The 14,908-nt window shown below is 36.7% G+C and overlaps 1 protein-coding gene across 1 annotated transcript; it reads right to left on the reverse strand.

The window, feature by feature from the left end:
* Positions 1 to 4,165: 4,165 nt before the first annotated feature.
* Positions 4,166 to 9,898, reverse strand: LOC139133643 (monocarboxylate transporter 3-like). The gene is made up of 4 exons (XM_070700393.1): positions 9,775 to 9,898; positions 8,705 to 8,848; positions 5,269 to 6,111; positions 4,166 to 4,395 (listed from the first exon to the last, which is right to left on the reverse strand). Exons 1-4 carry the CDS (start codon positions 9,896 to 9,898, stop codon positions 4,166 to 4,168), a joined length of 1,341 nt encoding a protein of 446 aa, XP_070556494.1.
* Between the last annotated feature and the right edge of the window lie 5,010 nt (positions 9,899 to 14,908).

Here is a 14,908-nt window from a genome sequence, read left to right on the forward strand (position 1 = left end):
GCTTCCTACACCACTGTCTCTGAATCTTTTCTACAGAATCATAATATTGGAAACCCCAGATTTCCGCTACATAACAGAGAATTGGCAATCTTATTGAGTCAAACAGTTAAAAATGGCTTTCGTATGGTCAAAACTGGAGTTTCAACCTGGCAATGGACAGTAAATTCATTGCTTTTATTTGCTCGGCTTGTTAATGTTTGTACAGCTTTAGACCAAACATTTCTTGATGAAAGGAGTAAGCGTAAATAATTGTAATAGAAAACCACACTAACTGAATCACTGCGAAAATGCCAGATTTCATTTCGAGCTCGGTGACCGCCTTTACGAAAAGTCATAATTTTTGTTTTCTCTAGATTGACTTTCATACGCCATTTGTAGCAAAAATGATGGAGTATATTAATAATATTTTGAAGGTTTCTGGCCGAGTCGGCAAAAATGGCAACATCATCTGCCATGATCTACCATCATCTGGTCATGACCATTAATTCATTTTCGCGATGGTTTCGTTTATCGTGTCTATAACCGGGGACGAATATATGCGTGGTCACCCATCCATTCAGTATCTTTCGACATGTCAAACAATATAAGCAGTATCTCACATCAAACAAAATTCATGAAAAATGGCCGATGAAAAATAAAATAAAATAACAAAATACTTAAAAGCTCATATTAATTGTAAAATATAATAAAACAGAGGTAAAACGTCAAAATAGGTAAAAATCTTAACTATACCATCACCATAATACTTTGAATGCGTTTGGAAATAAAATCTATACCTTGATAACCCTTCAAAATCTAAAAAATGAAAATCTGAAAAATTGTGAAATCATAGAAATATGCACTATCCCTTAAAACCCCCAAAAGATCAACAAAAAATAAAAATAAAACAAGAACATTTAAGAGAGGAGTTCCCCTATAGTTGTTTACGTCATTTCTGTTTCCCTTTTTAAACAGCGGCATTACTATAGCAACAGACCACTTCGACAGAAATGAACATGAATCAAAAATGCGATTGAAAATTTCTACAAACAGAGGTAGAGAATAATATTTGCTAAAAACTAAATGAAATTGACTGGGAAGCCCATCATGATCAGGGGCTTTCCCTGGCTTCAATTTTGTCCGGCACTTAAATTTTTTTGTTCTGTCACCCTGTCATTTAGTATGACTACTAAATCTTTTTCACTTCCCCTGCAATCTTGTTCAGTTAATTTATTAAATTGACTCATTTCTTCTTCAATGGAATGTAAAATGTCAAGATCTCCTGAGTGTACATCATTGCAATCGGTGTATAAAGAGCTGAAATAATTATGCCATGCTTGCATAGTAATGTCGTTTCTGCACTTTCTTTTAGATTTACTTCTCTTTTAAAATAGTCCAGAACTCGCCCGAGTTATTACATGCTGCATATTTTGTGTTCTTACTTTATTTTGGTTTTCTTTCTTAGAATATCTTCGCGCCAATTTGAAATTCTTTTTGACAATTTTACAGTCATTCAATATGACAAACGATCTATTTTTTCTGGGTGAATTTAACTTGTCATAAGCATCTTAGGAACTCGTTTTTTTGAAGTGAATTGTCATCTACATAAATTCATCTGAATTTATACATGTTTATACCATTAATTCATATAACTTTTAAAGAAGAACGTGTTGCTTTTTTTAATGTTACACTATAAACTTTTTCAGGATATTGCATGAAATGGATAAAGGTGTTTAATAAGTTTGTTAAGAATACCTGTAGCACTGTAAAGAAAAGTTACATTAGCTATTTAATTATCATTTTCATGCTAATGTATAGCGTCTGATCCCGCTCAAATACAAGGAAATGAAATACAAGGAAATGAAATACAAGGAAATGAACCTGAATCAAAAATAAAATGGGAAATTTCTATTAACAGAGGTAGAATAACATTTGCTGAAAACTTACGAAATTCACTTAAAGCCCATCAGGACCAGGAGCTTTCCACGACTTCAACTTTTTGAGGAACTTAAAATTTCTTGTTCTGTGATTCTATCATTTGGTATGGCTGTTAAATCTTAACAGTCCCTGTAATCTGGTTCAGTTAATTTATTAAATTGACTCATTTCTTCTTCAATGGAATGTAAAATGTCAAGATCTCCTGAGTGTACATCATTGCAATCGGTGTATAAAGAGCTGAAATAATTAAACCATGCTTGCATAGTAATGTCCTTTAGTGCATTTCCTTACGATTCACTACTCTTTTAACATAGCCCAGAACTCGCCCTAGTTATTACATGCTGCATCTATTGTGTTCTTACTTTATCTTGGTTTTCTTTCTTAGAATATCTTCATACCAATTTGAAATTCTTTTGATAATTTTACAGTCATTCAATATGCCAAATGATCTATTTTGTTCTGGGTGAATTTAACTTGTCATAAGCATAATTCATCGAAGTTCATACAATGTAATTTTATTAATTCATATGAAGTTCAGAGAAGAACGTGTTGCTTTTTTAATGTTACACTATATAAACTTTTTCAGGATATTGCATGAAATGGATCAAAGGTGATGCTCAAGTTTGTTAGGAATACCTGTAGCACTTTAAAGAAAAGTTACATTAGCTATTTAATTATCATTTTCATGCTAATGTTTAGCTTTTTATCCCGCTAAACTACAAGGAAATGATATACAAAGAAATGAAATACGAGGAAATGAACCTGAATCAAAAATACAATTGAAAATTTCTACTAACAGAGGTAGAATAACATTTGCTGAAAACTTATGAAATTCACTTAGGCGCCAATAATTAGGACCGGGGGCTGTCCCTGACTTCATTGTTTTTAAGGAACTTAAAATATGTTGTTAATTTCTTGTTAATTTCTTAAAAACTTTTTCAGGATAACGCATGGAATGGAAAAAGGTATTTCTTAAGTTTGTTAAGAATACCTGTAGCACTGTAAAGAAAACATTACATTAGCTATTTAACTATCATTTTTTATGCTAATGTATAGCGTTTGTTCCCGCTGAATGTCAAGAAAATGAAAAATAAGCTACATGAAGTTCAATCATCAGCTCTTGTCCCGAAGCAACTTTCCAAATATCGTTCCATAGCTGTTTCAAATCAATATCAGACTCCGAGATGAACAAACTCTTTACGTATCTGTGCAAAGTTAAACAAGAGGAAAACAGGTTTGCAAACTTTTCACTCTCAAATGGCAAATGAACTGTACGAATACGGACTTGTAAACATAGACGTATTAATTCCGTACTCGGATATGTACATAAGGTACGATAGGTAGGTCAAACAAGCGATCTTATTCCACTTTGTGCACATTTATCCAATGAATTGCATTACGTCATACTACGCAAATTATGTTTAATCTTGGACTTCCTAGTTCAAGTTAGTATTTGGGAGTGTAAGAGCCTTCTCTTTTGCTCTCAAACGTACGGGAATTGGTCCCAGGGATCGAGTTTGTTCTAGTCTATAAGAGAATTATGAAGGTGTCATAACCTTTTGTTTTCATTTGAAATTGTAATCTAGTAAGCAAATTTGTTGGCAAGAAAATCTGACGCCTGAACTGTGCTATGCCTTTAACGATAGAATTCATGGTAATGAGGAGAAATCTGTCAGCGATTGCATTCTTTTGCCAGAGGAACTTTCGTGTGAGTTGTCAGATGGTGCAGGTGCACTGCAAAATTAATGTTATATCGATACCCTTCGAAACATGCTTGGCGATAGTGCTAAGTGAAATATATCCATCTTAAATTTTCTCATTTTTATACATTTAATAATCAGTAGTATGTGTTTCTAATTAATAATTAACAATAAAAATATGCGATTATCAAATATTTCAAAAGCGACATATTTAATTCAACATCAATCCGTCTAAATTCTGAAACTCGCAATATGGCTTAATAAGGAGTTCTGTGTTTCATTTTGTTGGTGTCTTCGAACATTGCCTTATTTAGTACCTGAACCATGTAAGACCTTGTTGAGTCTCGCTCAACACAGACGAAATGTTCTCGTTCGATTAAAGTATTTCTTCTTAATACAGATATGAGTCTCTAAACTACACTTATCCTCACCTCCCACCCAATATACTTTAACTCCCATCTTCCGAACAGATATTTACGACAAAAGAAAGAGTGACCCGTTACTGCACTTGACAGGATGCCGTAACTCAGTTTGCTGTGTTTCCAAGCTTACTGTACATGCCCATCTTCTAGCATGTCAAAATCCGTGCCTGTTCCACGGGAAACCATCTCGACTCCTTTCTCGGAATGATTGGGTTCGTCTTCTGATTGCTTTGACTTTCTTTGACGTTTGTTAAAATATGACTCCATGATTACCAACGATGAGCCGGCAGTGACCAAGCAGGCACCGAAGTAGTAAAAAATGTTGTCGTAGTTGCCCGTCAAATCGTATATCAGCCCTGTGATTAGAAAGAATATAGCGAAAGCATATGTGTGATATTAGGAAGTTGGTGCCTCGAAACTGAAATACTGGTACTGTTACTCAACTTGCCACAAGGCAACTTAGAACCATTCTCTTCCAAAATCAAGGATAAATCGTGCACCGTGCACATTTTGGTACTAGGGAAACAAATTACGTTTGGAAGATTCACCGATATGCTATGGTCTTCCAAATTGGCGAAAGGAAATTAATATTTCACGTTCACGATATATTAGCGTCTCTTGACGCGATAAATCAAGCTGCAATTTCACTCGATTCGGACTACAACAATACTGGCGCCACCAAATACCAGGACGGATTACTCCGAGACTGATAACGTTTAACATACATATCTCAATATTTATCGCAAAATATAACGGGATATTTTACAGTAAAAGTCACCAGGGTGGATCAATGTTGGCATGGGTATGTGAAATTAAATGGAATGCTATGATCTAATTTACTCATTGAATAAGAATAAGCGATAAAAGTTTCTGGTTTCCTCAACAGGCAATGGTTTCCAACCTCTATTTCTGTCATTTATTTGAAATATGGTTCGTCCCTATGGCTACATTTGAGAAGAAACTCTGAGAAAAGACATTCACCATGCATTCAATCACTCAGAAAATGCACACTCAGAAAGTGTATGGCTGGAATCCAATACTCCAATCGGTTGAAATGTCTCAAACTGGCTACTCGCTAAAGTCTAACACATATTCCAAGAAGTCGAAGTATTAGTAATAATTTGCATATTCAAAGAGCAGTGTGTTAAAACCTTACTGTGAATGCCCGCCAGTATGCAATCATGGACCCTGTCTCTCACTGCGGTCAATCGTATACTGGTATGACTTACCTGCAAATGTCGGACCCAGTATGGCTCCAATGGCAATAAACGGAGTAGTTAAGGCCAAACCCGCTGTAAGAAGTGACGGACCGAATAGATCCTTGACAACTTGGGATATTAAGGTAAAAGTAAGTCCGACGAAGATCCCAAGGATTGCAGTAACCATGCCATAAACTGCGTATGAATTTGCAAACACGCTAAAAAAGCTGGTCACTCCAGCGAAAAAGAGCGCCAGGCCGTACAATCGCACACTTGTGAGGGCGGGAATGAAGTGAAAAATCGGAACCGGTAAAAGCCTGCCCAAGACACCGACAGCGCCATACATGGATATCAGAAAGGATAAATCCCGACTTGAACCGAGCTCTTTGGACTCCGCTCTGACAAACATAAATGCTGGCAAAGGCAAACAAGCCATCCCACCGCCAAGGAAAACTGCGAATGTGTAGACTACAAATACCGGGTTACGAGAGAGGAGTGACAGATCGCAAACTCCGCAGAGCATCTTCTTATTTGGCGGAGAATTAGACTCCTTGTTACCATGTCGGCCTGGTGAATCACTTTCATTTGCATTTGTATATGAGTCGGTTGCTGTAGTTTCCAGCTTAGTCTCGGCTTTTGTCTTTGGTCTGTATATCGCTGCGCAAACGCACAAATGCGCATTTATCGATGAAAACAGGATGCAGGCCCCCCTCCATCCGTAGCCGTCGATGAGTGTATCCCATAGTGGTGCAAATACAAATGTACCGAGCCCTGAACCAGTTCCTGCGAGGGCGTTAGCTAGGACGAACCGTCTTTTCACGAACAGTGCCAGAACACCCATCGATGGGCTTGTGACGAGGCAATAGCCAAATCCTAGAGAGAGAGAGAGAGAGAGAGAGAGAGAGAGAGAGAGAGAGAGAGAGAGAGAGAGAGAGAGAGAGAGAGAGAGATTCCATAAATTTTCCAAAATTTTTGAAGCAAAGTCTGCTCACATGTTCGAATGGCCGCCTGTTTTCATGTTTACGTTTCGCAAATAACACAGTGCAGCTAATGTTAAATTCCTCTATCATCATGGTAATACCAATGGCTGAAAAGTAACATAAACACGATTGGAACTAATTTTGGATAATTGGATCTTTATAGTTTTCAAATTTCTCAAAAGTGTTACGTGCCCTATAGCTGAAAGTTGCAATATTACAAATTACTCATAAAAACAAGTAGTGTATAACTTAAAAAGGAAAGCAGATGTCACCTTACATTTGCAGATTAAATCGACATCACTTCACCATCCAATTATCCCAAATTACTTCCAGTCGTGTTCATATTGTATTTTACTTAAAATTCAGACCTTAAAATTGGAACAACATCGTATAGTACAAGATTAAATCCAAATCCAATATCTATAAAGTTGCCTCGAAATCGCAACTAACATATTGTTTGCATAGAGAGTTAAAGAATTTTATAAGTACCCTTTTTATACTTTACCAAGTTTTGTGAATTTGTGTAAGACTATAGAACTAAGACACCAGAATGTTGAAGCTTGTCGCCCCCCCCCCCAAAGTGTGCCTACCAAAGTCAAAAAGTATTCCCCTGTGAAGTTATTCCAAAATTGATTCATTCGCATTAACTTTTCAAATCATACGCTTTACCTTTTCGACGATATAGTTGTTCTTTCTCTGAAATGCACTTTCCTCTTCTAGTTCTTAAATCAGGGAAAATCTTGATAACATATACAGTTTGTGTGTGTGTGTGTGTGTGTGTGTGTGTGTGTGTGTGTGTGTGTGTGTGTGTGTGGTGTGTGTATGTGTGTGTGTGTGAAATCTGTTGTTGACAACCTGAATAAAGGTGGAACTGCAAAGTGCCAACACAGCATATTTCTCATCTAAGATGACAAGGAAACCCCCTCATACTATATATTTTCAAAAAGGAGAGACTCTTAAGTTTTGTATGACAGCAATAGTTTACTCAAACGATGAAGAGGGTGTATATTTGGGGTAAAAACTCAATTTTTGTATTAATGATAGAAATTTATTTCAGTAAATACATGAGACTATTTTCTGAAATGTACCGTTTCACTTTAAAGAAGAAGATTGTAGGTAGAAAAAAAACCGATTAAGCTTATTTTATTTTGCATTATCTGTCCTCATTCTAAAATGGCATTGGTTGAAACACTGGCACTCTAAAAAGTGATTAAAACCATGATTAGCAAAATTAAAATACCTCTAATTATACTCTTATTCAAAATGTAAGAACTTTATTGCTAAACAAACACAACATAATGTGAAAATTTCGGAAAATTTGACACGGGCCAGAGAAGAGTCAAATTCCTTGAAAATCTTGAAAAGAGAAGTCAGGAAATTGGGTGATTTGCATACATTTGCATAAATTAACACTTCTTTATCAAGCAACTTACGACAGCTCGACTAACTAAAAGAGGAACCCAACAAATATTAGTCGCGCCAGCGGCTTACTGACTACGCATGCGCTTATTCATAACATACTATGCGAGTAACCGGAAGTGTACCCTTCTTTCGTGGGCGCCGCCATGTTTTTTTTTTGAGTACTCGTAAATAAACAAATACGAAACAAATTACAATTATATAACATGCCTTTTATAAAATATACCTCTTTTATTAGCCAGTAAATGTTATTATGCACCTTGTCGCTGATACAAAATATCGTTAATATAGATAAAGGGAGAAAACTGTCGTGCATATGAACGGGGGCACACGCAAAGAATGCTGGGATTGAATTTTAGACGAGCGCCCCCTGTGTCAATAATTGGATTCAAAAATTGTTTTCAGCTTGCAAGTGGAAGATGGGCAGTGCGGTTACCATTGCAATGATAATGATTGCATAATACGTCCCTTGTTTAACGCAATAGGCTGTTATTATTGTAAAAATTGCCAATTTTTGTCCAAAATTTTTACACGCTACAGAAAATCTATACCTGCCCTGCTGCAGGGTTTGACGTCGTGTACGTACGTGAACTGCTTTCATCAGAGGGAAACTGGGCATAGTTGTCATATAAACGTTTATGAAGTAATTACAATTACTGTTTATCATGAATCAATACAAATAACATTGCCAATCTTAACCCCTGGCGCGACACCAAGGGCTGAGCCCTATATAATATTTTAATCTTAGGTTAACAAATTATTCAAATTTTAATTTATATTTGCAAACAAAAATGATTTTTGAACAAGATACGGTGTGTTAGGTGCAGTGCTCCCTTGATTATGGTCCGGAGTAAAGTTAATTTGTCAACAATAACATTGTCTATCATAAACAACACATTGTGTTGATTTTGTATATCTACATACTGTAGGTAGAAGAATAAGGATATGTATATATTTTATAGAACATCAACCATAAAAATGTCATCAAAAGTTAAAACTACGGTCCCTTTAATTTGATTTTCAGAAAAGGACCCCTCTGTCACGGTAGCAGATCGAGGAATACCTACCAACGAAAACTCCCATAGTCAGATAGAGAAACTCAATGCGTGGTGCAAACGAACTCAGAACGAATCCAAGAGAAGATAAAACAGCCCCCATCATGACCGTAGGACGATGTCCAAACCGTTTCACGGGTATGTTGACTACGGGACCTAAACAGAAACAGAATCATGTTATTCACTCAATAAAAGGGTTGAACGCGCCTCTAGTTATTCAGATCATAACATTTTTACAAAACATTTCTGATCTGCCATATGTGTCGGGTAATCTTGAAGCTCCTTTGGTAAATTAAATTTCCACCGTGTTATTTAAAATTCGAAATTTTAGATTTGGCATAAAGAGTTAAGACAGGCATGGCGGCCAATTTGAATTTCGAGAGTTAGGGAATATTGTGTAATTTGTTTCTCTGGAACAACAAGTGTTACGGTGAACTCTAGTTTTTATTCTTCATATTGAAAGAGAATGGTTAAAAGTTGCTGTTAGAGAGGTTTGACCGATGGCTTAAATCTCTCACTTTCAAAAAGCTTATTACCTTAAAATGCAAGAACACTACATATCAACAGACTAAGACTGGTCGGGGTCGCTCAGAAGGAGAATAATCGCCTTTAATCGACAGCACAGTCGCCGTCATCTTCTATTTCTGATTGTCCAAATTAGATTTTAATATGCCATCATGTTGGTCGTGAAAATTCATAACACATAGCAACAGTTGAATGTTCGTTTGTGTAAGAAAGTGGAACGCAAGACTGCATCTGCTTGATATATATTTGATAAGATAGGTACGCCTTCTAACATGTCTAATGAATCAGCAGACACTTGTATCTCGGGAGTTAAAGCGCAGTTGTCGTCGTGCTGCGCATGCTCCTGAGGGGCAATTACAATAACGCAAGCTACAGAAGTCTACAGTTTGCAGAGCAATGCCCACTGCAGCAAGAAGCATCTGCTGTTCCGTGTCAAGAGAACGTCCGTGTCAAGAGAACCGGGTATATGGCACGCTACACTCGGCTGTGGAGAATCCAACTCCACTACGAACTTTACCCCGTTGGGCAAGTCGTCGCGGACCGGTAGGTTGTGGGACCGGATTCTCTTATATCCGTGTACGTCAACGTGGTGACCGTCTCCCTTATCGAAGCAACAGCATCTCCGGTGTCCTGCTCTGGCTTGCCGATCGTGGTCTTGAGTTTAATTTTTGTGTTAGGCATCGTGCTTGTTGCTGGTCTACATATATATATATATATATATATATATATATATATATATATATATATATATATATATATATATATATACATACAATATTGATCATTTTAGTGATGTATTTTTACTGTACTGTAGGTAGCATTGTGTACAACCAGCGTGACCGTGCGCGATCAAACCAATTTGTTCACTGTGACTGCATGCAGTAAACTCAGCGACATAATTTCCCGAGTGCAGTGTCTCAATGTTCGTAGCCTTACATGAGTTAATAAATAGAAATACACCACTGATATGAAGTTCGTTTCCGATCTTAATATTTTACTATTGCATGATGTTGAGTCTTACAAAGGCGTTAACAAAGTGAGGGACCACTCCCATCTCACTCCGATTGAAGTTGAGAAGACTTATGTTTACAAAAATTTGTTTATCAACAAAAGAATTGCGCACGCGCAGCGCGACGACCACTGCGCCTTAAGCCACAGACCCTGGAACGAGTCTAGGATCTTTGACAAATGTTCATGTGACCTTTGACCCACGGGAATCGGGGATGCGATACGTGCACGTACTGTGACATAAGCAAAGAACCGTTCCGTATCATTGAGCGGATTGGTCTACATGTCTTGAGAGGCTATGGTTACAACGGTGTCACGGTGTCACTTGACACAGCTCTCCATAAAAGGAGGTGTTCGGTCGCGGCCGTTTGCGTAAATAGTCCTCTTTGCATTGATTTAGCCGATTCTTACATGCCGACAGTAGTCATACAAAGCATTGTTTGGTCACTGGAGCAAAACGTATGGCGGTACAGCTATTTAAGATCTTTATTTCTTGCTACAAAATACGATTTATGGCTGAAAGCACCTTCTTGGCCTACCGCTTGTGGCAGCTCATTTCGAAACTTAAGGAGTTCTATTTTTCCCTCAGAGATGAAACAGGTATGGCGGCCATTTTTGAATTAGAAATATCGGTAAATGTTTGATAATTGGCTTCTCTGGTACTAAACCTTGCACGGTGACCCACTATTTTATTCTTGATTTTGAAAGAAAATTGAAAGTTGAATGTTTGTTCGTATTATATTTTTATTTTCAAAAGAACCTGTTATTGGGGCAACCTGATGGTTCGAGATCAAATTAAAAAAAAAATAAATAAAAGAAAGTGGAATGCAAGATTGCACCCGCTTGATATATCTTTGATCAGATAGGTACGCCTTCTAACATGTCTAATGAATCAACAGAGTTAAGCCATAGACCCTGGAACGAGTCTAGGATCTTTGACAACTTGAAATGTTCATGTGACCTTTAACCTACGGGGATCGCGAAGGCGATGCGTACACGTACTGTGGCATAAGCAAAGAACCGTTCAGTATCATTGAGCGGATTGGTCTACATGTCTGGATGGACTATGGTTACAACGGGGTCACGGTGTCACTTGACACAGCTCAGCAAAAAAAGAGGTGTTCAGTCACGGTCGTTTGCGTAAATAGTCCTCTTTGCATCGATTAAGCTGACTCTTACATATACACATACGCACAGTAATACATGTCATTGTTAGTTGTTGTTGTTTGCGTAAGGTAGTAGGCCTATGTGCCTCGAAAATGAGAAACAAACTTTTGCTCGAACTTTCGTTAAGGAATCTTTCAACTGTTCTCTTTCAAAATCATGAATATACATCAGGGGTCACCGTGAAAATTTTAGTACTATGGAACCAAATTACCCAATATTTACCGAAATTTGAAATTCAAAATGGCCGCCATCCCTATGTTAACTCTATGGAGAAAAAATAAAATTTTCGATTTTCGAAAAACTAAGCCGGCGAAATTTTTTCCTTTCTCAGAGAGCTTCAAAATGAGCCCCCACATGTGGTAGATCAGAAAAGATTTTTAAAGTTTGAGAGCCCCAATATCTGCTCCCGAGAAGCGATCTATCTTAAGTCTTAGTTTTTACTGGAGCAAATGTAGGGCGGTACAGCTTTGTTACTTTCTACACAAGTATGAGTTTTGGTTGAATGCGCCTTTGGAAAAGATGTTTGGACAATATTCATTTACAATATTCTTTCGGCCTACCGCTTGTGGCAGCTCATTTTAAAACTTATGGAGTTCTATTTTTTGGCGCAGAGATGAAACAGGTATGGCGGCCATTTTTCAATCACAAATATCCGTAAATGTTTGGTAATTTGCTTCTCTGGTACTAAACCGGGCAAGGTGACCCCGATTTTATTCTTGATTTTGAAAGAAAATAGTCTGAAGTTTGCTAGTGGAAAGTTTGAGCAAAAAGTTTCGGTCTTTCATTTTCGAGGCGCGAACTACCTTTAACGAATCGCAGCGGTCTTGTCCGATTCACTGAACATTCACGTAGCCGAGAAATCTCTCGAGATCGCAAGATAATAAATCGGAGGATTTGCGCACGGCCCGACCGTGATTTATGAGTGACATTTAAGCGAACATAACTATTTCCTAGAAAATAGTCATTTTATGTCAATCAACGTTCCTCGAGGATCGTATACTCGGTAGAATAGTGTCATTCAAAACCAACTTCGATGTGCACCCTGTTCGATGAAAAACAGCGCCTTGATTAGGTTGTCGATTTCAAACCCCGTACGCATCGATCTCAGATTTATACGCAGAGTATACAGATACGAGCATCCCGCGTCACTGAGATGATGTGGGTTCTAGGTGCTTGACATATTTACTCATTAACATAAATATTGTCAATAAATATACTGTCAAATTCTGCCAAGTCACATACCCCAGTGAAAATCCTATCATGATACCCATCCAAATACAAAAACACTGCACGGTTGGATACTGGTTATCGCGTGAGCCCTATAGGGGGGGGGGGGAATGGGGCAAGTGGGCCGTCGGGGCAAGTGGGCCACTTTCCATTTTACGATAAATTGTCGTTAAAAGCGATCTCCCCCTTTACGGCAAGTTTACGTTCCAGTATACCAGACATAAGACGAATCCAGCCGATGGTGGCAACCGTCAGCAGAGGCGCCGATTTCAGGTAAAAATCCGTATTTTCTTCTTAGGGTTGCGTGTTTTACTACTTTTCACGTGTCCACTAGTATGTGTGAAAGTGGCGATAACATGGATTTCGACCGTATTCTATTGATATGGTTATTTCGATAAAAAATAACTATGTAAACATGACAGAGACAACGGTGCATTTGTTTATGACACCAAATAATCAACGATCAATGACAGTTGTTGAATTATTACACGATTTTTGACAGAAATTGTATTTTGTTTTTCCAATATGGCCGCCAAATTCAAATATAACGACATAAAGTGAAAACATCTCGTATTTTTCTAAGATTTTAGTATTCACATTTATCATTGTATTTTGCATGTATAAATAACTCCTCCATGTTAACAGTACAAGTTTTGCTGCATATATTACATTGTATTCGATAACAAGAGTCGATTATTTCCTCTCTTGATTTCCTTCGGCGGCCATTTTTAAATACTTCTCGGGGAAATACTGGTAAAATTTGAGAAAATTATTTATAAACTGAATATTCTCGATTACAATTTAATTCATCTATCAAAACATATATGTTATTGAATAAATATTCCATGGCAGCCCATTGAATCAGTACTGCAAGTTACATTTTACTAATATGGTGACATGTTTTGTGACTGGCCCACTTACCCCAACTACTCTGGGCAAGTGGGCCACCACATATAGTGAATTCAAAGCTGTGTACTGCCTGAAAAATTAATGTTTACCAGCGGAAGCAGCTGGCCTGTAAACACATAGACACATTCACATAGGAAATAAATAGATAAATGACAATGAATTAATAAATAAATGGATAAATGAATTTATAAGTATACAATTATAATATTGTTTATAATAATATAGATAATATATTTATTTGCATAAAAGTAATCGAATAAATTAATTATATATATATATATATTTATTGGTGGATAAATTGATGATGTAATGAATTAATTATTCAATCAATTAAAATTATATATTTATTGATATATAATAAGTTAATATATAAATTTATTAGCTTATAAATAAATAATATGTAGGTATTTATTTTTTGTATGCATAGCATATATTTAATATTATGTGTAATATATGTGCGTGCGTATGTGGATAAATAAATATGTCTGACTAAGAATGTGTATTTATATTGTGAGGGTAATACAGTCAATTATATGTTATATTAATATGATTTTTTATATATTTGCTCCACAACAGAACATGGTAAGAAGAAAAGACTTGCCCAAGAAGCAGGGCCTCTCGGCCCTATTTGCCATGCAAAATGCAGTCAGAGTAGTTCGTTACAACTGGTGGAAGTGCCGAAAATGTACAAAATGACACCATGAATCATGCACTGGTGTATTTGGTTCATCTAAATTGGAACAATTCTGCTGTTCGGATCACAGCAGCAGTGACAATGATTAAAGGGACAAAGTTACTCATTTTGACATTATTCCAGTTATTTAAGTTTCTTGTGAAATATTATTGTATTGCTCTGCTTATTGAAATAGGCTGAATTACCCAGTTGTCACAGCTCAACTCACACCCTGTACATGGACATAAGGCATGATTACTTCCATCATTTTAATTTTTGGTAAGTACCACTGCAAAAATTGCTTTGTGGAAGAATTCATGCATTATAACTATGCATATGGTGAGGTTATTCAGCATATTTCAGTGACCAGAGCAATACACTTATATTTCAAATGAAACTAAAATACCAGAAATAATGTCAAAATGAGTGAGTTTGTCCCTTTAAGGTGGTTGGAAAGGCTATTTTGGACCAAAACTTTTTTGAGAGTAAAATTCAAATTTCAAATGTTAAAGTCAAGATGTTTGGTTACAATTTTTGGGATAACTCCCTTTCTTTACATGTTCTCGGAAGAATATAAAAAATTTAATATTTGCAGCCATGATGTTATATTAAATTAATGGCTTGTGCAGCTCTGTACAGTTCATATAACAGCGTTCACAATTACGCAACATTTTGCATATTTTAAACTTTGAAAACAACTCTTTCCG

The sequence above is a fragment of the Ptychodera flava genome, chromosome 5 (assembly GCF_041260155.1).
Source record: "Ptychodera flava strain L36383 chromosome 5, AS_Pfla_20210202, whole genome shotgun sequence".
NCBI classification, from domain to species: Eukaryota; Metazoa; Hemichordata; class Enteropneusta; family Ptychoderidae; genus Ptychodera; species Ptychodera flava.

Excerpts from the sequence above, each read along its gene's own strand:
- LOC139133643 (XM_070700393.1), bottom strand. The coding sequence starts at position 9,898 with ATGCCTAACACAAAAATTAAACTCAAGACCACGATCGGCAAGCCAGAG. Across the intron at positions 8,849-9,774 it reads CACGGATATAAGAGAATCCG|GTCCCGTAGTCAACATACCC; the intron begins GTCCCACAACCT and ends GTTTCTGTTTAG. Across the intron at positions 6,112-8,704 it reads GACTATGGGAGTTTTCGTTG|GATTTGGCTATTGCCTCGTC; the intron begins GTAGGTATTCCT and ends CTCTCTCTCTAG.